General features: G+C 41.8%; 1 protein-coding gene and 1 long non-coding RNA gene across 3 annotated transcripts in view; one reads left to right on the top strand and one right to left on the bottom strand.

Annotated features, from left to right (window-relative positions):
• Window positions 1-24,549, bottom strand: part of ADCY1 (adenylate cyclase 1) — a 525,405-nt gene extending 500,856 nt beyond the window's left edge. For both annotated transcript variants that reach the window (XM_073630633.1, XM_073630634.1), the window contains exon 1: window positions 23,418-24,549. In XM_073630633.1, coding sequence (XP_073486734.1) covers window positions 23,418-24,026 — 609 coding nt within the window. In that variant the 5' untranslated portion in view covers window positions 24,027-24,549. The remainder of the gene's footprint in view (window positions 1-23,417) is intronic.
• The window catches only part of LOC141144697 (uncharacterized), an 85,453-nt gene continuing 83,406 nt past the window's right edge, over window positions 23,385-25,431 (top strand). Inside the window, exon 1 of the long non-coding RNA XR_012244442.1 lies at window positions 23,385-24,113. This is a non-coding gene — a long non-coding RNA (uncharacterized lncRNA). The remainder of the gene's footprint in view (window positions 24,114-25,431) is intronic.

Genomic DNA, 25,431 nt, shown 5'->3' with positions numbered 1-25,431 from the left:
CCTGTCTGGTATGTTCCTTGACCTTCATGATGCTATTTATTCACTAAGGTTCTCTAACAAATCTCTGAGGGCTTCACAGAACTGCTGTATTTATACTGAGATTAAATTACACACAGGTGGGCTCTATTTACTAATTAGATGACTTCAGAAGGCAATTGGTTCCACTAGACTCTAGTTAGGGGTACCAGAGTAAAGGGGGCTGAACACAAATGCACGCCACACTTTTCACATATTTTTTAAAAAAAATTGAAAACCATTTATCATTTTCCTTCTACTTCACAATTATGTGCCAGTTTGTGTTGGTCTATCACATAAAATCACAAAATCAACAATTTTGGTTGTAACATGACAAAATGTGGAAAATTTCAAGGGGTATGAATACTTTACAAGGCACTGTATGTTGTAGAGCACTGTGTAAACTGTCAGCCTTATATAAATCTTGTATTATAATAACAATATTATTAATAATAAAGTCAAAACTTGCATTTCAATACAAAATGCTCAGATTAGCGGTGAAATATTTTTAACATTACTAAACATATTCTAATAGTCCAATAGAATGCAACTATTACTATCTATAGCATGACCTGGATAAATAAAAACTTTCACAGACATAGGAGGTGAAAACTCCAACCAATTTTAATAAAGTTGATTTAAAGGAGATCTAAAGTCACAGCATATACTTTCATTTAAAACATGAGCATTGTAATAGCAACACAAACAATAGTTACTTTTGACAATCTAGCTTATTTGAAAAATCTCCTTGTGAATTCTGCCTGTCTGGCCATCTCCTTCATCAACTTCCTGGACTTCCTGCAGGTTTTTGTAGTGTCTCCTCTACTCATTTCTTTTACTTTCTAGAACTACATATCCCACGATACCTTGCTGCCTGCAAGCAGTGATTTCTGTAATGATTCCGTCTCCTGAAACCCCTCCTCTTCACCTATGTAGTCCAGAAGGCAGGCTTTGTGAAATGTGTGGCACAGCAGTGCCTATTAGCAATGTATAGTGAATATGTGTCACATAATACAAGACTTGAGTCGCAACAAGCTGAACGGTTCCATTGCCGGCAATGGGGTGCAACTTGTCATACGATTCTGAAATGTTAAATCGCATAATAAATCGCACCAGTGTGAACCAAGGCTTAGAGTAATCAGAGTAAATTAGAAATAATTGAAATTCAATGTGGAAATGAATACATGATTTTACATTTTGACCTCAGATACACAATAAACCTGTCACAAATTTGGGCAATAAAAGTAGGGCACTTAAAGAGTAACTCCACTTCCAGGCCAATTTTCAACTTTCAGCACTGTCCTACTCTGAATGACAATTACTCAGGCATGCAACACTGTACCTAAATAAAATTTGTATCATTTTATGAGACAGAGCTTTCTACTTGAGGTATTAAATCACCCATTGGTTTTTTATTTTTTGCTATATAAAATGAAAAAAAGTGTCTAAAAATTTTGTGAAAAAAAAAAAAACACATTTTCTTCGTTTTGGTTAAAAATAAAATCTTTTTTGCATAAATTTAGACCAAAAGGTATTCTGCTACATTTGGTAAAAATAGCCTGGATCAGTGTACATTATTTAGTCTGTGTGAAAGTTATGAAATCTACAGTATACCTTGTGCACTGGTCCAAATCATTTGGTGGAGGGGGGATTATGGTTTGGTGTTGTTTTTCAGGGGTTGCGCTTGGCCCCTTAGATCCAGTGAAGGGAACTCTTAAGGTGTCAGCATACCAAGACAATTTGGGCAATTTCATGCTCCTGACTTTGTGGGAACAGTTTGGGGATGGCCACTTACTGTTCCAACATGACTGCGCACCAGTGCACAAAGCAAGGTCCATAAAAACATGGATGAGCGAGTTTAGTGTGGAGGAACTTGACTGGCCTGCACACAGTCTTGACCTCAACCCGATAGAACACCTTTGGGGTGAATTAGGGTGTAGACTGCGAGTCAGGCCTTCTCGTCCAACATCAGAGCCTGACCTCACAAATGCTCTTCTGGAAAAATGGTCAAACATTCCCATAGACACACTCCTAAACCTTGTGAACAGCCTTCCCAGAAGAGTTGAAGCTGTTAATAGCTGCAAAGGGTGGACCAACTCAATATTGAACCTTATGGACTTATGCTGGCCATACACTATACGAAAAATCGGCTGAAAAATCGTTCGTATAGACACTTCGTTCGTTTTTCGGCAAGTTAATGAGCACAAATCGATAATCGTTTGTGACGTTTTTGTGGGAAAGAAACGAACGGGAAGTTTGGAAAATTTCTGCCGAACGTACGATAAATTGCAAGGTTAATGTGTTTCCTGTCCGAACTGTCTGCACTAGGTATATGTAAAAAAACAAACAAAAAATTATTTATTCATGTCCACTGCACAATTTATCGGTCATTACATGATGGCACGATCGTTTGCGGTCACGGTCGAACGTTCGTTTTTCGAAAATGTGTTCGGGCCGATTTTCTGTATAGTGTATGGCCAGCATAAGACTGAGATGCCATTAAAGTTCATGTGCGTGTAAAGGCACATACTTTTGATATATAACTATATATATAGATATATATCTATAAAATTTACTTTTTACAAATTTTTTTAACATACTGTCACCAGAGCAGTGTAGTGTTAACTTAGTGACACTGTACTACTCTGAGGGGTGATCGAGATTTATTTTATTTTACACTGTCATTGCTAATTCCAATGATCATCACTGTAACAAGCAATTGGCAAAAGACCATGTAAAGGTTTTGTTTATGACCAATCACAGAGCTAACACAGTAATGTCTGCTGTGATCGGTTGAGTCAGTGATCCTGCCGCTGCGAGCTCTAGATAACGGACATGAGTCATCTCTGTCCTGCAGCGACTCCTCCTCTGACCCGCTGTTGACTCACCGACAGTCCTATTCACTGTAATGTACATACAGTAGATCACCCAGAAGGGAGGGATTGTTTTTGTTTCTAAAGTGGAGTTACTCTTTAACCGCTTGTCGACCAGCCGCCATGATTATACTGCGGGCAGGTCAGCACGATCCCGTGAGCCGTCGTAGCTATACGTTGGCTCGCGGGATCAGGATAGCAGGTACGCTGCACTGCGGGGGGTGCCGATGCTCATGGTCGACAGTCGCGATGACCGCCGGCCACGGGCACAAGAAGCAGAACAGGGACGTGTGTGTGTGTAAACACACAAATCCCTGTTCTGTGAAGAGTGAAAGATCGCGAGTTCCTAATAGCTAGGAATCACGATCCGTCATTTCCTCTAAGTCAGTCGCCTCCCCCCACAGTTAGAAACACACACAGGGAACACAGTTAACCCCTTGATCTCCCCCTAGTGTTAACCCCTTCCCTGCCAGTGCCATTTTTACAGTAATCAGTGCATTTTTATAGCACTGATTGCTGTATAAATGTCAATGGTCAAAAAAATGTGTCAAAATTGTCCAATGTGTCCACCAGAATGTCGCAGTCCCGATAAAAATCACAGATCGCCACCATTACTAGTAAAAATAATAATAATAAAAATGCTATAAATCTATCCTCTATTTTGTAGACGCTATAACTTTTGCACAAATCAATATACGCTTATACATATTTTTGGTAAAAAAAATTGCAATAAGAATACATAATCGGCCTAAACTGAGAAAAAAATTGCTTTTTAAAAAAAAAAAAAAAAAAGAAGGGGGTATTTATTATAGCAAAAAGTACAAAATATTGTGTTTTTTTTCAAAATAGTCGCTTTTTTTTTGTTTATAGCGCAAAAAATAAAAACCGCAGAGGCGATCAAATACCACCAAAAGAAAGCTCTATTTGTGGGAAAAAAAGGATGTCAATTTTGTTTGGGTACAACGTCGCATGACCGCGCAATTGTCAGTTAAAACAATGCAGTGTCGAATCGCAAAAATTTGCCCGGTCATTCAGCAGCAAAATCTTCCGAGGCTGAAGTGGTTAAAGTGGTTTGAAATCTCAGACATTAAATATTAACAAAACATATCCCTCTATAGTGTGTGCGTGACTCAATTCGGAGCAACACGTGTCATTTCTGTCTGCTGCTTTGTTCTTCTGCTGTCAGCATGAATCACTTCTGACAAGTTTTCCTGACATCAAGAGAAAAAAAGGTGACAGGGGAGGGATCGCCAGCAAACAACCTGTGATTGACAGCCTCAGCTCTGTTCCTGTGTGCTGTGTGAAGGGGAGTGTGTCCCTTCTCTTCAATCAGTTCCCTGAGCTTTCCTCACTGAGCTCTGCGGTGTGTTATTTGAGCTCTTTGCCCCATTTTCTGAAAGTTCAGACATGCTTTATACATGCTGCGATTTGAATGGCTGTAGAGAAGAGAAGACTGCAGATAAACAGGTACAACTTATGTAGGAAGATTTGTTTTTATCTCGGTGTATCATCTGAGGCCAGTCCCTTCACTGGGTATGTGTAAGGGTTTACAACTACTTTAAATAAAAACATCATAAGCAGAGCCCTTCAAAACTGCACATCTAAGTGATCTAAGATGCAGAGATTCAGCCACATAAAGTTGTATGCTAATCTAAAGAAGCTTAGACATTTCATAGTAAAATAAAATCTAAATCTACCAGTACTTCCAATCATTGAGGGTCACTGGGCTGATTTACTAAAGAGGTTGAGCATATTAAAACAGTTTTTGTTAAAACTAACCCCTGTCAATTTTTTTTTTTTTTTTGCCATCTATGTCTCATAGGGTGATTTCCCTTCACTTCCTGTCCCATAGCCAAAACAGGAAGTGAGAGATAGTCCCTCCAAAGTAAAGGAATCCCAGGGTGTCACCAGAACTAATGTCCCCACTGGAAGATTTCCCCTCTATTAGTGTTCTGATGTCAACCAAAAATGTGGGATTTTCTTTTACTTTCACTTCCAATGATAACAATAAACAGGACAATTAGAGAGGGTGAATCTCCCTAACGGGGACACAGACAGCAATGAAAACTGACAAGTGTTCTAGTCCCTCTCCTGCCTATCCAAAACATAAAAAAAAGGTTTGCCTTTAGTTACACTTTTGCTGCTTGCCACCAGCCCACAGTAGATTTACCGCGGGTGGGTGGCACAGGTAGACTGGACAATGTACCTGTACATCGCCGGCTCGCTTCCATATTTGGGGCACGCATGCCCACGCCCCCTGCTGACCTGTGCTGTGATTGGACACAGCATGATTTTGACAGCTGATACCAGACAACAATTTTGGCTGAAGTCAACTGATCACACGCAGATGTCTGTGTTTACAAAAACACAGACCCCTGTGTACTGTGAACAGCAATCTGGCTGTTTCTTTGCAGGGAGAAAAACAGGGGGATGATAAAGTGTTACTAAATCCAGGATCCTGCATTCACTATATCTGGTCTCCCACAGTACACAGAGCATGGAAATGTGATTATTTTAGTAAATATAAACTGCTAAATACCTTTCCTCATCAGCAGTATCTAACAGTCTTGTGACGTCTATCAGTGTCTGGTTAAAGCTTCTTGGAGGAGTTTTCATTCTACTGTGACTGTCCTATGAGGCTGCAGGACCCTGACCCTCTGTCTGGACAGTGCTGATTGGCTCTGTGCTGATCACATTACCCTTCCAAGAAGAAGAAGAAAAAAAGCTCTCTTTGGATTGGGGGCAGTGGATGAAGGGGAGGATCAGAGAAGACAGAGTCAAACAGCCTTTTTACACAATGCAGAGGATTATTTATTTATTTCAGGTACTTATATAGCGCCATCAATTTACGCAGCGCTTTACATATACATTGTACATTCACATCAGTCCCTACACCCTCAAGGAGCTTACAATCTAAGGTCCCTAACTCACATTCATACATATACTAGGGACAATTTAGACAGGATCCAATTAACCTACCAGCATGTCTTTGGAGTGTGGGAGGAAACCGGAGTACCCGGAGGAAACCCACGCAGACACAGGGAGAACATGCAAACTCCAGGCAGGTAGTGTCGTGGTCGGGATTCGAACCAGCGACCCTTCTTACTGCTAGCCACTACACCACTGTGCCGCCCATTAACCCCTTCGGTTCCACAGTGAGTATAGCAAGCATGCTTTACTGCATATACAGACTGATTTTACTGTTGTGGGTTTAGTAACACTAAGTAAAAGCGGAACACATTACATTTGTTAGGCACACAGTTAACCCCTAGATGTTAAACCCTTTCCAGCCAGTGTCATTAGTACAGTGTCAGTGTACAGTATTATCACTGATCACTGTATTAATGTCACCAATGATGTCAATGTCAGTTAGCGACCCTCCCAGATAGTGTCTGTAAGTGCCAAATCACCCGCCACCCTATCACAGTCACATTATGTCAATGATGATCACCACCATTACATTATAGAGGCTATAGCTACATAAATTCCAGTATACAGTCAGGTCCATAAATATTGGGACATCAACACAGGGAATAACACACACCTGGCCATGGAACAGCTGAGCAGCCAATTGTCCCATTACTTTTGGTCCCTTAAAAAGTGGGAGGCACATATACAAACTGTTGTAATTCCTACACCGTTCACCTGATTTGGATGTAAATACCCTCAAATTAAAGCTGTAAGTCTGCAGTTAAAGCTCATCTTATTAATTTAATTTCAAATCCATTGTGGTGGTGTATAGAGCCAAAAAGATTAGAATTGTGTCGATGTCCCAATATTTATGGACCTGACTGTATATACACCATAGTTTGATGGCTATAACATTTGCATGTAGCAGAATACATTTTGGCCTATATTTATGAAGAAATTAGATTTTTTATTTTTTATTTTATTGCATATGTTTTATAACAGAAAGTAGAAAATATTGTCTTTTTTGTTTATATCACAAAAAATAAAGAAAAACCCAGTGGTGATCGAATACCACCACCAAGAGAAAGGACTATTTGTGTGGGAAAAAAATGATAAAAATGTATTTTGGGTACAGTGTTGTACAACCAAGCAATTGTCAGCCAAAAAAACGTCCTGGTCACAAAGGGGGTAAAATCTTACCGCAGGTCAAGTGGTTAATATTCACTTTGATTATATGATCATGTTAAAAGCAAATTCCTGTTCATTTTGAATAATTGCCAGTTATGTGCAGATGCTTTTCACAAGTCTGAATAACTGAAGAGAATAAAATAAATTTTGAGCGAAGAGTCTCAACGTATTTAGTGGGTTGAAGTGGACCTTTCATCACAGTGGGAAGATCCACGTATTCTAGATGCCCCTTCCCTCCTCCACAAAAGTACCTGTGATGAAGAGAATAGTTAGATAAAATACTCATCTTTTTATTTTATTTTTTTTACTTTCATAGTGCAGGAGACATCTTCCTTCTGCTGTCAAGAAACCTGCAATTGTTGATTAGCCCAAATCAGTTCCACTGGTTCTCGATTGCTCTATTTCCGTTACACTAAGAGCCCTTTCACACTGGGGAGCAGGGCACGTTGGCGGTAAAATGATGCTCGTTTTAGCAGCGCTTTACTGGTGCTGTGTAGGCGGGAGCGGACGCTTTTAACACCAAAGAAGGGGTTAACAAGGGGTTAAAAGTGTCCGAAAAGCGCCACTGCCAAAACGCTTTGCAGGCGCTTCCGCAACACTGCCCATTGATTTCAATGGCAGGAGCTCCGCCCCAAAGACGCTGTATGCAGGACTTTTTTTTCCATCCTGCAAGTGCACAAAGCACTCGGGCTTTCACACTGGGGAGGCAGTTTACAGGCGCTATTTTTAGCGCTAAAAACGCTTGTAAAGCATCTTTAAGGGTTGGATATAAAAGAAAATGGAGAAAAAAAAAAAAGTAACAAAATGTGACAAAAGCTAAATGGCCAATTACAATCCTCTTATTTTTAAAATGATGAAACCTGGTTGGTCACTGTAGTTTAGAGATGTGCAATTCGTTTTGTTACGAATTTGTTTAACGAATTTCGATAAATTTGTTAATTCGGAAATATCCGAATTAACAAAAACCCGTTTAACAAATTTTTCGGACATTTGGAAATCTGAAAACTCAAAAATCTGAAATAGCTAATAAAACTTAACTATTAGTAACTATTAAATTATAGGTATTAGAATTTCCTTTCAAATTTGTCTGTTAGTGAACGTAACAAATACAATTTTATCCGAAGTTACGAATTATCCAAAATAACAAATGCCGTTTCTAAACGAATGGAATGTAACAAATTAATAATCATACACAACAACGATAATAATAATAATAATAAATGGAATAAGAATGAAATGAAAATGAACAAATTTTTCGGCAGTGCATATGTCTGCGTAGTTCCCTTCTCTATTTATTATTGCAGTTCTTTGATTTGTGAACACAAAACTGTTCAGTCATAAAGAAAATAAAAAAATAAAAAAATCTGTGGTTTATTACTAACTTCGCATACACCATACCTCAATTCCCCTGATATAATGAGGAGTAATCAGTCTTGCTAGAAATGCAGTTATGTGCATGCAAGTCCAATTTCTGAACAGGAAATCAGGCCATGGTTGTATTTTTTGGAGTGCCTCTCTCTCCTTCCGCGCACTCATGTATGAGGCATTAGACAATCACGCAGAAGGCTCTGCTGAGATACTGTCAGCTTCAATTGCTCAGCATAGAAAATACACAATGAGAGTCTCAATCAAGAAAATTACATCATATGCAAATATTTATCTGACCTTCCTTTACAACGGATAGTACATTATAGTCCTGGATCAAAACACCAGTCAAAATATTTGTACTTGCATCATATCATCGTGTCCTTTGAATCACGAGAGCCTGATTATTGTTAATCATAATGAAACTCATTTTCGCAAGTCAATTTGCGAGTGTTGGTGCGACGTTAAAATTAGCTTTATATTGCAATAGTTTGTAACCTCAGAAAATTAGGACTACAGTGCCTTGAAAAAGTATTCATACCCTTTGAAATTTTTCACATTTTGCCATGTTACAACCAAAAAAGTAAATAGATTTTATTGGGATTTTATGTGATAGACCAACACAAAGTGGCACATAATTGTGAAGTGGAAGGAAAATGATAAATGGTTTCCCAATTTTTTTACAAATAAATATCTGTAAAGTGTGGCGTGCATTTGTATTCAGCCCCCTTTACTCTGATAAACCTAACTAAACCAATTGCCTTCAGAAGTCATCTAATTATTAAATAGAGTCCACCTGTGTGTAATTTAATCTCAGTATAAATACAGCTATTCTGTGAAGCCCTCAGAGGTTTGTTAGAGAACCTTAGTGAACAAACAGCATCATGAAAGCCAAGGAACACACCAGACAGGTCAGGGATGAAGTTGAGAAGTTTAAAGTAGGATTAGGTTATAAAAAAATATCCCAAACTTTGGACATCTCATAGAGCACTGTTCAATCCATCATCCGAAAATGGAAAGAGTATGGCACAACTGCAAACCTACCAAGACATGGCCGTCCACCTAAATTGACAGGCCAGGCAAGGAGAGCATTAATCAGAGAAGCAGCCAAGAACCCCATGGTAACTCTGGAGAAGTTGCAGAGATCCACAGCTCTGGTGGGAGAATCTGTCCACAGGACAATTATTGGTAGTGCACTCCACAGATCTGGCCTTTATGGAAGAGTGGCAAGAAGAAAGCCATTGCTGAAAGAAAGCCATAAGAAGTCCCATTTGCAGTTTGCGAGAAGCCATGTGGAGGACACAGCAAACATGTGGAAAAAGCTGCTCTGGTCAGATGAGATCAAAATTTAACTTTTTGGCCTAAAAGCAAAACGCTATGTGTGGTAGAAAACTAACACTGCACATCACCCTGAGCACACCATCCCCACCTTGAGACATGGTGGTGGCAGCATCATGTTGTGGGGATGCTTTTCTTCAGCAGGGACAGGGAAGCTGGTCAGAGCTGATAGGAATGTGGATAGAGCCAAATACAGGGCAATCTTCGAAGAAAACCTGTTATGCCGTGTACACACAACCGGACTTTTCGACCGAACTGGTCCGACGGAACGAATCCGACCGTGTGTGGGCTTCATCAAACCTTTTCTGTCGAAAAATCTGACGGACTTTAGAAATAGAACATGTTTTAAATCTTTCCAATGGACTTGAGTCCGATCGAAAAATCAGTTCGTCTGTATGCTAGTCCGACAGACAAAAAAGACGCAAGGGCAGCTATTGGCTACTGGCTATGAACTTCCTTATTCTAGTCCGGTTGTACGTCATCACGTTTGAAACAATCAGACTTTGGTGTGATCCTGTGTAGGCAAGTCCGATTCGTTGGAACTCCGTCGAAAAGCCCTTCGGAGTTCAGTCAGTCGAAAAGTCCGGTCGTGTGTGCTCGGCATTAGAGTCTGCAAAAGACTTGAGACTGGGGCGGAGGTTCACCTTCCAGCAGGACAACGACCCTAAACCTAATCTTGAAAATCATTTATCATTTTCTTTCCACTTCACAATCATTTACCACTTTGTGTTGGTCTATCACATAAAATCCCAATAAAATACATTTAAATTTTGGTTGTAACATGACAAAATGTGGAAAATTTCAAGGGGTATGAATACTTTTTCAAGGCACTGTAAGTGCCCGCTTACACCAGATGCAGTCAAACATGTTTTTAAACCCAGTATGAACACATAAGCAAGAAAAACAAATGTATTTCAATGTGTCTACTTTGCATCACTGTGATGCTTTAGCATGTGTATTATGAAAAGAAAAAAAAAAAAAAAAAGAGAAAAATAGAAGGAATGTTGCATTTTTTTGCACATAAACGTATCGGAACATGTATGAACGCACCACAAACACATGTAAATGCAAATAAGTGGGAAAAGTATTATAAATAAGGCCTAAAAAACGCATTGCAAATCCACCATAAACATCATGCAAATGCACTGCAAATGCATGTACATGCGGAACTGCACATTGAACATGGGCATTGTGGTGTACACAAGCCTTTACCTGAGTTCCCACTAGTGCTACCGCATAACCATACTTTTTTCATTGCTTTTTTGTAGCATGTTTTTACAGGCTTTTTTGATGCGTTTTAATGCTTCATGAGTTTTTTTTGTAGAAGGAGGAGACTGGATATTATACACAAGCCTGTCAAAAACACACTAAAAATGCCTGTACATGCATTTTACATGAGATTATCATTGAAGTCTAAGGGGCCAAAGATACACTATGCTGCACCAAAAAAAAGCACCTGCATCTTTTCAAAACTCGCATTTCAGCATGTTGCATTTATATGAAGGGGCATCATAGGAAATAACACGATTTGCTTTGTCGTGCATTGCAGCACGCCGGCAGACACAGGAGAAATCGCACTAGTGTGAACGGGGCTTTAAACAGCATGCTCACTATTAAAACAGCTCAACCAATAAAAGAGAAGTATGGGTTTGGGTTTTTTTCCGGATTCATACTTACCTGTCCACTGGCGCCTCTGCACTGAGAACCGAGCCATTGAACATCGCCGATCGATCGGTTCTGACAGTTCCCCCCCCAGCAGAGAGCTAGAGATTGTCAATCAGCAGCTCTCCGCATCCTCCTCTCTCATTGGAGCGCTGGGCTGTGGAGGGGGTAGGGATGGCCGGCTCAGACTCTCAGCGGCTCGCTGAGAGGCTGAGCGGGGTGTCAGTCCAGGCATTTGGCGGATCCCAACTTCCATTGTTGGGATGACGCGGTGCCTGGACTGATATCCATTACGTCAGCAGAAAGCGGACATCAGACAGCTCTCTGCTGAAAACGGGTCACAGGAGTGAAAAATGTATTGCACTCCTGTGATCCATAGCAGAAGCCCAGCCAAACGAGCTTTGGCTGGACTTCTCCTTTAAGAGCTCATTTACACCATATGCAGTCAAACACGTTTTTAAATACAATGCGAACGCATATGCAAGAAAAATTTTAATGACCCTAGTTTACCCCCATTGCAGTGCTTTCACTTGTATTTTTAAAAAATGACAGCATGCTGCATTATTTTGCACCAGAATAAAACAAAAAAATAAAATAAATAATGCCAAAAAAGCACTCCATAAATGTACTGCAACCGCTACGCAAATACATGTAAATGTTACTCAGTAAACAAAAATAAAATTTAATAATGCAAAAAAAAAAAAAAAAATCACTGCAAACGCACCACAAAAACATGCAAATGCAACTCAATAACAAAAATGAAATAATGTCAAAACACCCTGTAAACACAAGTGAAGGTAACACAGTAAAAACAAACAAAATTAATAAATAATGCCAAAAAAAGAAAAAAAAAAAAAAAAAGCACGGCAAACACACCAAAAATTTTAATGCAACTCGATAATAAAAACATAAAAAAAAAAAAAACCACACTGCAAGCACACCACAATTGCACTGCAAACACACATAAATGCAACTCCGTAAAAAGAAAAAAATCCAAAAACTTCCTGCAAATGCACCACAAACACATGGAAGTGCAACTCAGTAAAAATAAATAATAATATTAATTAAATAATAAACAAAATCCCACTGTGTGTGTGTATATATATATATATATATATATATATATATATATATATATATATATATATATATATATACATATACCCACTGTAAACGCACCACAAACACATAGAAATGCAACCTAGTTTAAAAAAAAACAAAAAACACTGCAATCACACCGCAAATGCACGTATATGCAAAAAGTACATAAATAAATAATAACGCCCTCACATCAAAGAGATCAAGTCCATTCAACACACATAAATCAGACCACTTACTTCAGCTTCTAACCGAACCTTTTCTTAATTCAGTGAGGGAATTCTGCTGTCTAGACCAGTGTTTGGTAGATCTAATACATATTTATAGATAATCCATAATAGTAAGTATGTATGTTTATGTACTGATATAAAATATGATACTTCCTAAAAAATATCATGATTTTAGAAATCTTATTTCCATAACAATGCCTAATAATCATCTTTCAGTACAAAAAGAAAACAAACAAAAAAAAAAAACAAACATTCAAAACAAAAGAAAAAAAATTCTATTTTGTATTGGTTCTACCTCTGCTGTCAGTAAAATACAGTATATCCTAAAATACATGAATATCTTTCCTGTACTATAGCTGGCCCTAGTATGTTCTCTATGTATTTAACAGATAAACTTCCTCTTCCAGAAATGCCATTACTACTTAGCAATCCCGAGGATAAATCCTAAACATGCAATGTCAATAGCACACCTAGGGCCTAGAAGATTAGAAGAGCGATTAATGCAGATATTCTGAGCGTTACACCGCCAAACCTGAGATGAAATTGTCAAATTGATCATTTGATTACCATATAAACTGACCTTGCACCATGCAATCTAATTGTACAATTTCCAACAAGTCTGAAGCCTGTACAAAAAATAGAATTGTTTAGGTGAGCCCTCCCATTACCTAGATTTGCTAAATTTAAAGCAGATTGTACAATTGGATTGTAATGTGTAGGGCAGGGTTTAGGTTGATTGTTGGCTTTTTAACTACTTCCATACCGGGCCTATTCTGGCACTCCTCTCCTAAATGTAAAAATCATCCTTTTTTTGCGCAAAAATTATTCAGAAATCCCAAACATTACATATGGGTTTTTTTTGCAACTTTATATGACACACGGTATTTGCACAGAAATTTTTCAAACGCCTTTTTTTTGTAAAAAAAAAAAAAAACATTTCATGAAACAAAAACAAAACACTAAAGTTAGCCCAATTTTTTTGTGTAATGTGAAAGATGATGTTACGCCGAGTAAATAGATACCCAACATGTCATGCTTTAAAATTGCGCACACTCATGGACGACGGTTTAAATTTTTTTATAGGTTACCAGTTTAGAGTTACGGAGAAGGTCTTGATCTAGAATTGTTGCTCTCACTCCAACGTTCGCGGCAATACCTCACATGTGTGGTTTGAACGCTGTTTACATATGTGGGCGTGACGTACGTATGCATTGGCTTCTGCGAGCAAACATTTAAATACATCTGCCGGGGCCGGATGTGAGGTCTTAATGTCGCACCCGGGCCTCCAAAGGTCATAGAGACTGCCGGGGTCCATCTTGTCCTTGGTATTCTCTATGGTAAACTTCCGCCGCTGGCAGATTCATTCTCTGGCTTGTCCCTCCCCCCCGCCACCTGTAAAAATAATCAAGCGGCTGCTATGATTATTTTAACAGTGCAGGGAACTGCCGGCAGAAAACAATGATGTCTGAATGATGCCTGAAGCTGCATGACGTTTTGTCACGTACGACAAAAATGTTATAGTCTGCATATCCAGCTTTTGTCTGATGAAAAACTGGAATCGTCTGTCAAGCACCATACTAACGATCCGAAAATCGGCAGATCGTTTGTCAGACGAAATTTTACTTCCAATTTTCGTATTGTGTGTACGGGTGCTGCCCTAGACCTAAACAAGTATTTAACCCTTGTAGAGCATTTCCAATGCAAGGGAGATTTTTTTTTCTTTCCCTGTAGTTCAGCTTTAAATGGCAAGTTCAGTTTTTCTAGAAAAATGAAAAGGTGAATTACCGTATTTATCGGCGTATAACACGCACTGGCTTATAACACGCACCCCAAGTTTAGGAGGGAATTTTAAAGGAAAAAAAAACTTTTAGGAGGGAAGTTTAAGGGAAAAAAACTTACATTTAAATGCCCATCATTGCAGCCTTCTCAGTGCAGCCTTGCCCCAGTGCAGCCATGTCAGTGCAGCCTTGTCAGTGCAGCCTTCCCAGTGTCCATTGCAGCCTTATCCCAGTGCAGCCTTGCCCCAGTGCAGCCTTGCAGCTCGCAGTTTGAAAATCCTGTGATCCCCTGCGATCCTGAGCTTCAAAATCGCCGACCGCGATTTGAAAATGGTGCCGCCGGCGCCAAAATACACAGAGCTGGTCCTCGGCTCTTCTCGTCGGCTCTCGTTCACTTTCAGCTCCACTCGTAGTCCCGCCCGGGATGGGCGTGACTGTGAGCGGAGCTATCCGAACCTAGCCGAGTACACTCGGCTAGGTTCGGGCGGCACTCGAGTGAAGCCGAAAGTGACCGAGAAGAGCCGAGGACCGGCTCTGTGTATTTCGGCGCCATTTTCAAATCGCGGTCGGCGATTTTGAAGATCTGTCAGCTCAGGATCGCAAGGGATCGGCGTATAACACGCACCCATGATTTTCCCCTGATTTTAAGGGGAAAAAAGTGCATGTTATATGCCGATAAATACGGTAACTCCAAATATTCTTGTCACCCCCTCTTAACTCTGCTGCACATAGTGGCTGGGATGCCCTGTGCTGCTGGTTTTGTGTTGCATTCATGGCAATACACATCCCTGGAGTGAGTATCCATCATAATGCTCGCACTTCTGAGGCTCCTTCTTCCGATATCGCTAAGTGGTTGTTAACCCACTTAATGTTGTTGCTACCATCCCATCTGTTATAATAAATGCTGTGCCCCACTGTATGTGTTTTGTAAAAAATCAGCCGATAAATACCTTATTTTATAGTGCCGATCGGCGGTCACGTGTCCTGCCGTATCTCTCTCCTCCAGGTCTGACAGCAAAGCGGGCGGAGCCGAGAAACCCTCACTGACATCAGCCAGGAGGAGGAAAGAAGAGGAGAGAGACGTCAGGTCACGTGACCACTGAGCGGCACTATAAAATAAGGTATTTATCGGCGGATTTACATACATACATACATACATACAGTGAGGCACAGCATTTATTATAGGATCCCTTTCACACTGATGCGCTTTTCAGGCACTTTCACGCTAAAAGAAAGCGCCTGAAAAGCTCACGAAAACCTATTTTCATTAAAATCAACGAATGCTTTCACACTGGGGCAGTGCGCTGGCAGGGTGGTGAAAAAACGCTCCTCTCCATTAAAATTAATGGAAAGCGCTTCAAAAGCACCTAAAAACTCTTCAAAAGTGCTCAGTGTTTTACTGGCAGTTTACAAGCACCTCAGTGTGAAAGGGGCCTAACAGAGGGTATTGTAATAACAACAGTAACTTATGATACCAGCAGGAAGGGGGACGCGTGCACTGGTACGAGCTAACAAGCAGGTAGGGGAGGGAGGAAGACACAAGAGCACAGAGGAGAGCAGAGAGCAGGGCTGCAGATGAAGTAGGCACGTAAACTGACCACGGTGTCAGGGCTCAATAGCCATGATAAACTGTGGTCAGTTTACAGGGGGGAGGGTATAGCCAGGCAGGATCAGCCAGGTATTTCAGGTGTTACAGGGGGCCAAATGACACAGCACAAGCACTGTGCTGTATAACATGCTTTAAGGGAACAGGATCCAATTTTTTTTAGGTTAACAAACATTTTAAGTACTACACGCGCCTAGCGTTTAGCAGCATCAAGCCTTTTTCCTTCCAAAACTGCTGCTCCTGGATGCACTGGCAGTGGGGGTTTTTTTCCCCGCCTTTAAAAGCCCCTGCTACTAAACACAACTAAAAACCCATAGTGTTGATTTTCTACAACTGGAGAGTGCAAAATCTGGTGCAGCTGTGCATAATAGACAATCAACTTCTAACTTCAGCTTGTTCAATTAGCCTCGGTTCACACCAGAGGCGGCACGACTTGCAGGTCGCCTCACCGAGGCGACCTGCACACGACTGCTGGGGCGACTTGCAAAACGACTTCTGTATAGAAGTCTATGCAAGTCACCCCAAGTCGCCCCCAAAGTCGTACAGGAACCTTTTTCTAAGTCGGAGCGACTTGCGTCGCTCCGATTAGAACGGTTCCATTGTACTGAACGGGACGCTACTTGTCAGGCGACCTAGGTCGCCTGACAAGTCGTCCCAGTGTGAACCGAGGCTTAGGCTTTGACAATAAACAAGGAAGCTGGTTGGTTTTTTATGCAGCGCTGCACCAGAGTTTGCACTTTCCACTTTTAGTAATCAACCCATATGTGTGCATGGACATGCAGGGGAGTTTAGAGGAAGGAAAAAATAATGCCTGGCACCCCTAAAAGCAGCTGCAAAAATGTCCAGTGTGTATGAGGCCTTACGGTGGCTACAGATTGTGGTGCATTTTGTGCGGAGTGTTACACCAGCAGCACAGGACACCCTGCAGCAAGATGGCCAAGATATTTAGACTAAAGGCCCGTACACACAATATGAAAATCGGAAGTAAGATTTCGTCCGACGAACGATCTGCCAATTTGTGGATCGTTAGTATGGCGCTTGACTTCCGATTTTTCGTCAGACAAAAGCTGGATGTGTAGACTATAACATTTTTGTCGTACGTGAACTCAACATCCAATTTTCAAAAATCATGAGAGCACTACACATGCACAGAAACGAAAGAATACATACAAAACTATTCAACACATGACGTCACTAATGAAGTTGTATTCTGTCGTACGAGAATTTTCGTATGGTGAGTAACCTCACTTCGGTCATCTGAAAATCTGATCGTGTGTATGAGGCTTTAGTTCACCATTGGATTCTTTCCTTTATTCACCTTTTAACCCTATGCATAACGCATCCATATGATTGGATAGCCTTCAAACCTAGCTCATATTCAGTTTCATATACATATCTTTCAGTTTTCCTGAGATCAAATCAATCGATACAGATCTTGTTTAAGTATAGGCTTCATACACGCAGAGCTTAAAAAGTGGCGCAGGCAGAAAAAACCCACCCTTTGCACGTTCTTGAGAGGAGAGTTTCAGCAGAAAAAAACATGTCAAAGCATCTAAACGCGTCAAAACACGCATAAACACTATATGCACACATCGTTGGAACAATAATGCATTTCAACGACCAAAATAAATATATTGGCCAGTGGAATGCACTTACGCTGAAATGCTAAACGCGCATAAATGCACGTGCAATATTTGGCTTTTAGCTGCGTTTTTCAACATTTTCCTGCCAGCAGTAAAGCGCCGGTCATTTTCAGCAGAGCTTATGTGGTGGTTTTCGGGCGCTAGTGGGTCGCTTTTTTTCACGTGACAACGCAACCTTAACAAAAATGCAAAAAAGACCCATTTTGCGGCGCTTTGGGAGTGCTGCCCATTCATTTCAATGGGTAGGGGCATTTTTGGAGCGCCTTTTAGTGCTCCAAACACACCCCAAAGATGCTACTTGCAGGACTTTTTCTACCGCCCCGCAAGTGCACCGCCCCAGTGGAAACGGGGTCTAAGGATAACCACTTGCTGACTGCAATACATATATGTACGTTGTGGCTTGCAAGTGGTTTACCGGAGTTATGGCTGAGGCTATCAGCCATAATCCCCCCCCCCCCCCAGTGTTTCTCGGGCTTACCGTTTTTACTGACGCACCCAAGAAACACGCCCCAAAGATGCTGCTTGCAGGACTTCTTCTACCACCCCGCAAGCGCACCGCCCCAGTGTGAAAGCACTCATTCAAATGAATGGGAGGTAGATTTCAGGCGCTAAAACTGAAAACTGCCTCAGTGTGAAAGGGGTCTAAACCACTTGCTGACTGCAATACATATATGTACGTTGTGCCTTGCAAGTGGTTTACTGGAGTTTTGGCTGAAGCTATCAGCCATAAACCCCCGCCCCCCCCCCCCCCCCCGAGTTTCTCGGGCTTATCATTTTTACTGACGCACCCGAGAAACGATCCGACGGATTGCACGGCTGGCCTTAGAGGTTACCAGAGACCAGATAATCTCTGGTCACCTCTGTGGTCTTTGAGGACCATGACGTAGTTTTTGCTTTTAAAAGTAGAGGAGAGATTTGGGGTCTTATTGACCCCAGATCTCTCCATAAAGAGGACCTGCCATCCCTTATTTCTATTACAATGTTTACATTCCTTGTAATAGGAATAAAAATTATCAACATTTTTTTTTTTTTTTTTAAAGAGACAGTGTAAAAATTAAATAAATAAGAAAAAAATTAAAATTAAAGCGCCCCCATCGCAGAAGCGAGCGCATATGCAAGTCTAGCACACATATGTAAATGGTATTTGCACCACACATGTGAGGTATCACCCTGAACGTTAGAGCAAGAGCAATAATTCTAGTGCTAGACCTCCTTTGTATCTCTAAACAGGTAACCTGTAAAAAAATGTTAAAGCGTCGCCTATGGAGATTTTTAGGTATCGTAGTTTGTCGACATTCCATGAGCATCCTCAATTTTAAAGCATGTTAGGTATCTATTTACTTAGTGTAACATCATCTTTTACATTTTACCAAAAAAAAATGGGTTTTATATTTTTTTTTTGCATTCAAATTTATTAAAGTGTATTTTTTTCTAAAAAATTGCGTTTGAAAAAAACCTTGGGGAGATACAGACAGAAAATTGCAATCACCGAGCAGCAAATGATATCACCTGTGATGTATTTCAGTTATCTTGCAAACCTGGCCTGTTAGTGGACCCTGAGGACAGGAGTTGACCACTGCTCTAGGGCCTCTGCTTAAAACAAAAATGATATAATGTTTGGGGGTGCTAAGTAATTTTATAGCAAAAATACTGACTTAAGCATGTAAACAAAAAGTGCCATGAAAAGGCCTGGTCTTCAAGTGGATAATCCTCACACACACTATACTGGAATTGATCATGTGGTTAAAAGGGTTCTGCAAGGTCTCCCGTTTGGTCACGGTCTTCAACTAGGGTTGCCACCTCATCCCTTTAAACCCGAACACATATGAATTACAAAGGTTCTGAGACTAATTTAGTGCAGTTAAGGCACCAACTGAGTTTAATTAACACCTTAATCAGCCACAGAACCTGTGTAATCAATATGTGTTTGGGTTTAAAGGGATGAGGTGGCAACTCGATCTACAACATGAATCAGATATGTCGGCAGCACACCAAGCTTGGCTTCTTTCCAACGTGGAGCTCTTTATGATCACATACAGTATGAAGGCTTTTCTACTTGACAATGCAAGTATGATCACATAGGAAAGCTTTTCTATTGATCATACAAGAATAAAGAGCTTTGCACTTTGAAACAGGTTTGTTGGTGGGCTGGTGACATATCTGATCCACATTTAACATACAAGTCTGTTTTTTAATAACCTTCTTTTTAATTGGCAATGGATGTATTAGAAATGAAAGGATCACATGGGAAGTTCTCCTGTGTTGATGATAAAGATTTACTGAAAGAGATCTTGTAAATCCCGATAACACGTTATGGAGAAAACGTTCTTCTTGTAGGTGTCATTCGTCTTGTAGGCGGCACAACCTTCTACGAGATAAAGTAGGAAATCCTCAGCAGGCAGCAAGCACAGCAGTGGCTACCCATCCTCCTAATCGTTAAGGACAGTTGTGACCCTGGCCAAAAGGACTGGATAGTTAAAGCCGTACTAAACTCAAAAACAAGAATGGAATATATTGCAGTTTACCAGTTGTTAGATGTGGTGGCTGCAGCAGTTTTCCTATTTTTAGCTCCCCCCCCCCCCCCCCCCTTTATTTTACTCAGCCAGTAAGTCTGTTATTTTTAAACTTCCTTTAATAGTCTGAACTATCCTGCAAACGTGGCAGTTAGAGTCAAGACAAACCATTTATTACTGACAGGGGTGCTTACAATGGTTACCTTTTATTCATTATAAAAACTTCATCCCAAAAGGGGGGGGGACAGTTTTTGTAAATGTCCCTCCACCAGGACGTTGTATTCTGACAGCAGCACCCACCACTGCCAGATCAGGGTCCATGCACACTAGGAGTAGAAAAAAAATGCCAGAACTTCTGGCAGGAAAAGCAGCAGAAAAATGCTCAAGTGGCTCGTATTGCACAGTTTAGGAGAGTTTATGGGCATTTGCTTTTATAAGCGTTTTTTCCCAAAACATTTCCCTCTGTTCAGTTGTCACTATAGTTAATGTACCCTTGAAAGCGCTAATCGCATTTAGCGTCTTTTTTTTTTGCCTGAAAACTTTCTTCCTAAAATATGCCTCAAAAATCCCTCATGTGCATGGACAGATTGGGTAACCCTAAGATTCATCTACAGGCAGAAAAAAAAAAAACTCCTGAAAAAGCAGCGTTTTTTAAAATAACAAACATCACTATCCTTACCTTCCATTCCATCGCACAGGGCGGCCTCCAACCTCATCTTCCCAGGTCCCCCGCCAGCACTGCTGGCTCCTCTCTGTGCAGTGCCCCCACGGGAAGCTGGTTCCCATGGAGGCACTCATGCCTGCTCGCTCCCAAGCCCCACTGCAGCATCCATTGACATAAACAGCTGGACTCGGCCCCGCCCCTGCATCCTTGTCATTGGCTTTGATTGACGGCACTGGGAGCCAGTGGCTCCGGATGCCCCAGCAAAGCCAGTGAGACACGGAAGTGAGGGAAGAGAGGCACTGCAATTGAGCACAACGCTGGATCGAATGAGGGCTTGGGTAAGTATAAGAAAAATCGGGCAAATGATCGTCTGGTTTTCCTCAATGTTTCACAGCAAGTAAGAACTGGGGATGGAAATAATGTATGAAAATTCTCGTACAACAAACACTTTTTTTTTGTTGTTTATTTTTTCTTAATAGCGTAGACTTATTTTATGAAAACCAGACACATTTAACGAAAATCGTTCATTCTGTTCACTATGAGAACATTTTTTGGAGTTTGTCCCTTTGGAAATTTTCAAAAGCCTGAATCAGATGTGAAAAGTTGTGCACGCACTATATGAAAATCAAACGATCATGCCTCGTACAACATTTTTCTTCACATTTCCTCATATAGTGTATACCCAGGTTTACACTGATCAGTGGCTATAGTTGATTGGCTGCTAATTGATAAAAAAACGTCAACGTGCTCCTTTGCCAGAAGTCAATCAAGCAAGTGGGGCATGTCCCTGCATTCAAGGAGCTTACAATCTAAGGTCTTTAACTCACATTCATACAGTGAGGCCAATTTACCAAAACTGGACAGTGCAAAATCTGGTGCAGCTGTGCATGATAGCCAAACAACTTCTAACTTCAGCTTGTTCAGTTAAAGTGTTTGTTACCCCAGCATTTCAAATTCCTGATATGTGCCTGCTGCACCATGTACTTGTACGAAAAAAAAGTATCCTGTTCTTTTTTTTTTGCTTCCTTTGTGTAAAATCCCTGGTGATCCTGCCAGTTCCTCTGCTTTCCTCTTAAAAACTGACCACACTGGCCAGCAGAGCTCACTGTGGTCAGTTCTCTAGCTATGTTGGGAACTCAGGCTGCTCTCCTCCAATGATCAGACTTGTCCTAACAGGCCCCCCCCTGCACAGCCCATCACTGGGAAGATGAGTGTGCTGTTACAACTTCCCCCCCCAGGTTTGATGCAGCTGAGAACAGAGGGAATGTGACCAGTTATAAAAAATGCGGGGGGGAAAAAAAAAAGTGTGTGTGTGTGTATTTTTTTAGTATTTCTTTTTTTATATCTAAACACAAATGTTTGCCTTTCATTTTCAATTTTAAACTAAATGTGTTGTTTTACAAGGAAATTGTTTACAATCACTTTAGGCCCCTTTTACACGGGCGCTCTGATCAGGTCCACCTGTCAGTTTTTCAGGTGGACCTGATCAGATGTTCCATACACCTCCATGTCCACTGACATCCGCCGCTATCCGATCCTGTCCATGAAATCAAGATGGATAGAAAACCTATTTTCCATCCGTCTGGAGCAGTGGTCTCCAAACTACAGCCCTCTGCTTGCCTGTATCCGGCCCTTGGGGCACTATTCCTCCCACTGATATAAGACACTATTCTGATGGGACACTAGTCTTCTCCCTAATTCCATATCTGGTGACGTTTACTCCCACTGATGTAAAAAAAAAAAAAAAAAGTCCACTCCCACTGGCCATAGTCTGTCCCTCTGTCTGAAGGAAAATTACCGGCCCTTTGTTTAGAAAGTTTGGAGACTCCTGGTCTGGTGGATTGGATGAAAACGGACAGGCGGCCCATTTTCATCCGATCTCCCATAGAGAACGGGGCTCTGACAGGTCCGTCTTCGCACAGTGAGCGGAGACGGACCTGTCATCCGCCTGCTTAGCGGGGATCAGCCGACTGATCCCCCGCTGAGCAAGCGGAATCCATATAATGGACAAGCCCGCGTGAAAGGACCCTAAAGCTTTGAGAAAAAAAAAAAACTGGAAGCTGACTGGTTTCTATGCAGAGCTGCACCAGATTTTGCACTCTCCAGTTTTAGTAACCAGTATGTAACCAACCCAGTATGACAAGCCTCGGGGCACAAAGGGGCGGTGGGGGAAACCGCATGTGATTCCTGTTCAAATTAAATGCGATTCTTTGCAGTGTGATATGAGACCATTTTTTTTTTTAGGCTCAAATCACACGGTAAAGGCTTTGGTTTCCGGTATCGGAGTATGTCCACGAGTACTCACCACCTACATCGGTATCGGTGCAAACCTAGAAAGAAGTCCAGAATTCCAACCAGCTTTAGAAATACAGTTGGCACACACACACACAAACGGGCAGCTCAGAGGTTCAGGAAAGTATTCTTATCAATACACAGGAACGATATCATGATAGCAATCGTTTGCACGGCGCCTTGCGTTTACCATACCACGAAAGACAAGTACAAACCTACGGACGTATCGAAGAAGAACTCACCATTCTCCAGAGCCTGTGCCTTTTAACGTTGACGGATGTGGCCGTCACAATGATGTGAGATACAGACACCATGAAACCAAAAATGATGGCCAGCAGGGTCCTGACAGGCAGCAGAGCATAGGAGATGAACATCACCAGCATGAGCTGCCACATTCCTTGCTCCGATGAAGAGGGGGGCTCCAAGCCATAGGCTCCCAGGGAGAAGGGACAACACAGAAAGGAGAAAGTGAAGCTGAAGAGCAAAGTCAGCTTGACGATCTGCTGCAGCTGGGTGACCTGCAGGTACTTGACATTGGTGACAATAAAGAGGGACACGAAAATGATACAGTGTACAGGATGGGACCCTTTGGAGATGGAGAGGCTTGGACCAGACATGAGCTCCACCAGGGCTAGGGTGGCCGTCATGATGATGAGGACCGCCAGAGCCTTCAAGGTGGAGGTCTGCTCCAGCTTCAGGTTGTAATTCTGGAAGAGGGATTCCAGCTCCTTACAATCGAACTCGTCTTCACATGCGATGGAATCCAGAGGGGGGGCGGGGGAGCAGTGGCACTTCTTCCTTCTGGTTTTGACTTTCTGAAACGGTATTTCCTCCATATCAGGGCCATTCATAAACTGGAGGAGACAAGGCGAAGTCCTTCCCTGGCGATCATCCGAGATGACAAGTGATCCGATGACAGCAGGCTGCTTGGGATGAAGGTAGATTAGACTGTACCAAGACACTTCTCTAATCCAATGTACCTACATAGGAAGGGGGGCTCCCCCTGGGAACAAGGAGACCCACACCTTGGACGTGAGACACACATCAATGGGCGATCATAGGGGGGGAGAGAGGAAATCAACGAGTGCAATGATTGCCAATGAATGGACGGCCAGGAGAGGGAACAAAAAAAAACAGCGCTAGGTGCAAAAGCCGCTAAATAGAATGAAAAGGTAATCCCCCCCTTCCTAGATCCGACAGCATGTATGTGTGCTCAGAGTCTGCGCACTACGTGCGGGGGGGACCAGACACGTCTGTACGATCGCAGCAGATTGACAAGCAGAAAACACACATTTGACAACATGACCACGTTTGTCTGCTTTGCAAACATCCTCCGCTCCGCCCCGCCCCCTGCCGGGGATCTGGAGGAGAAGGGCGGGCGCTCCCGTTACTTCACATTAGGCTTTTCATAATGAAGGGGCGGGGCCAGAGCGCTGTGTGAGAGAAGGGATGGGGGGTGGAAGATGGCATCTCATCCCTCAGAAAGTTCGTGTGTGAGGAGAGCCGAGCATCCCTGTGTGCGGGGGAGGGCAACACACAAGGAGAATAGAAAACAGCTCACGACTCGTCTACAGCATACTTTATTTCCACTAACAATTCCATTCAACTCTGCTTTACAAAAATACAAATTCCATTCAAATATGTATCCCTAAAGTGACCCTAGTAATGCTGGCCGTACACTATATCCGTTTTCGAAAAACAAACATTCGGCCGTGAGCGCAAACGATAGTGCCATCATGTAATGACCGATAAATCGTTCAGTGGACATAAATATATGCATTTTTTGTTCGTTTTTTTTTACGTATACCTAGTGCAGAGGGGAAACACATTAACCTTTCAAATTATCGTTCGTTTGGCAGAAAATTTCCAAACTTCGTTTTTTCGGCTCAAAAACGTCCCATCGATTATCGATCTTGTGCCCATTAACTGGCCAAAGCTAGCGAACTGTATAAATGACTGAATTTCGGCCGATTTTTCATATAGTGTATGGTCACCATAAGAGTACTTTCACACTGGAGCAGCGGGTAGCGGCGTTTTAGCAGCGATTTTTGGCGTAGTACTTTTAACCCCCCCAGCGACCGAAGAAGGAGTTAATAGCGCCCGTGTTGCGACGCTTCTGGAAAGCTTTTCAGGCTCTTCGGAAGTACTGCCCATTCATTTCAAAGGGCAGGGGGGGTGTAGGAGCAGTGTATACACCGCCCCAAAGATGCTGCTTTTCCCGTCCTGCAAGCGCACCACCCCAGTGTGAAAGCACTC

Source organism: Aquarana catesbeiana, linkage group LG05 (genome assembly GCF_042186555.1).
Source record: "Aquarana catesbeiana isolate 2022-GZ linkage group LG05, ASM4218655v1, whole genome shotgun sequence".
NCBI lineage: Eukaryota > Metazoa > Chordata > Amphibia > Anura > Ranidae > Aquarana > Aquarana catesbeiana.
This window is presented reverse-complemented; position numbering and strand designations above follow the sequence as displayed.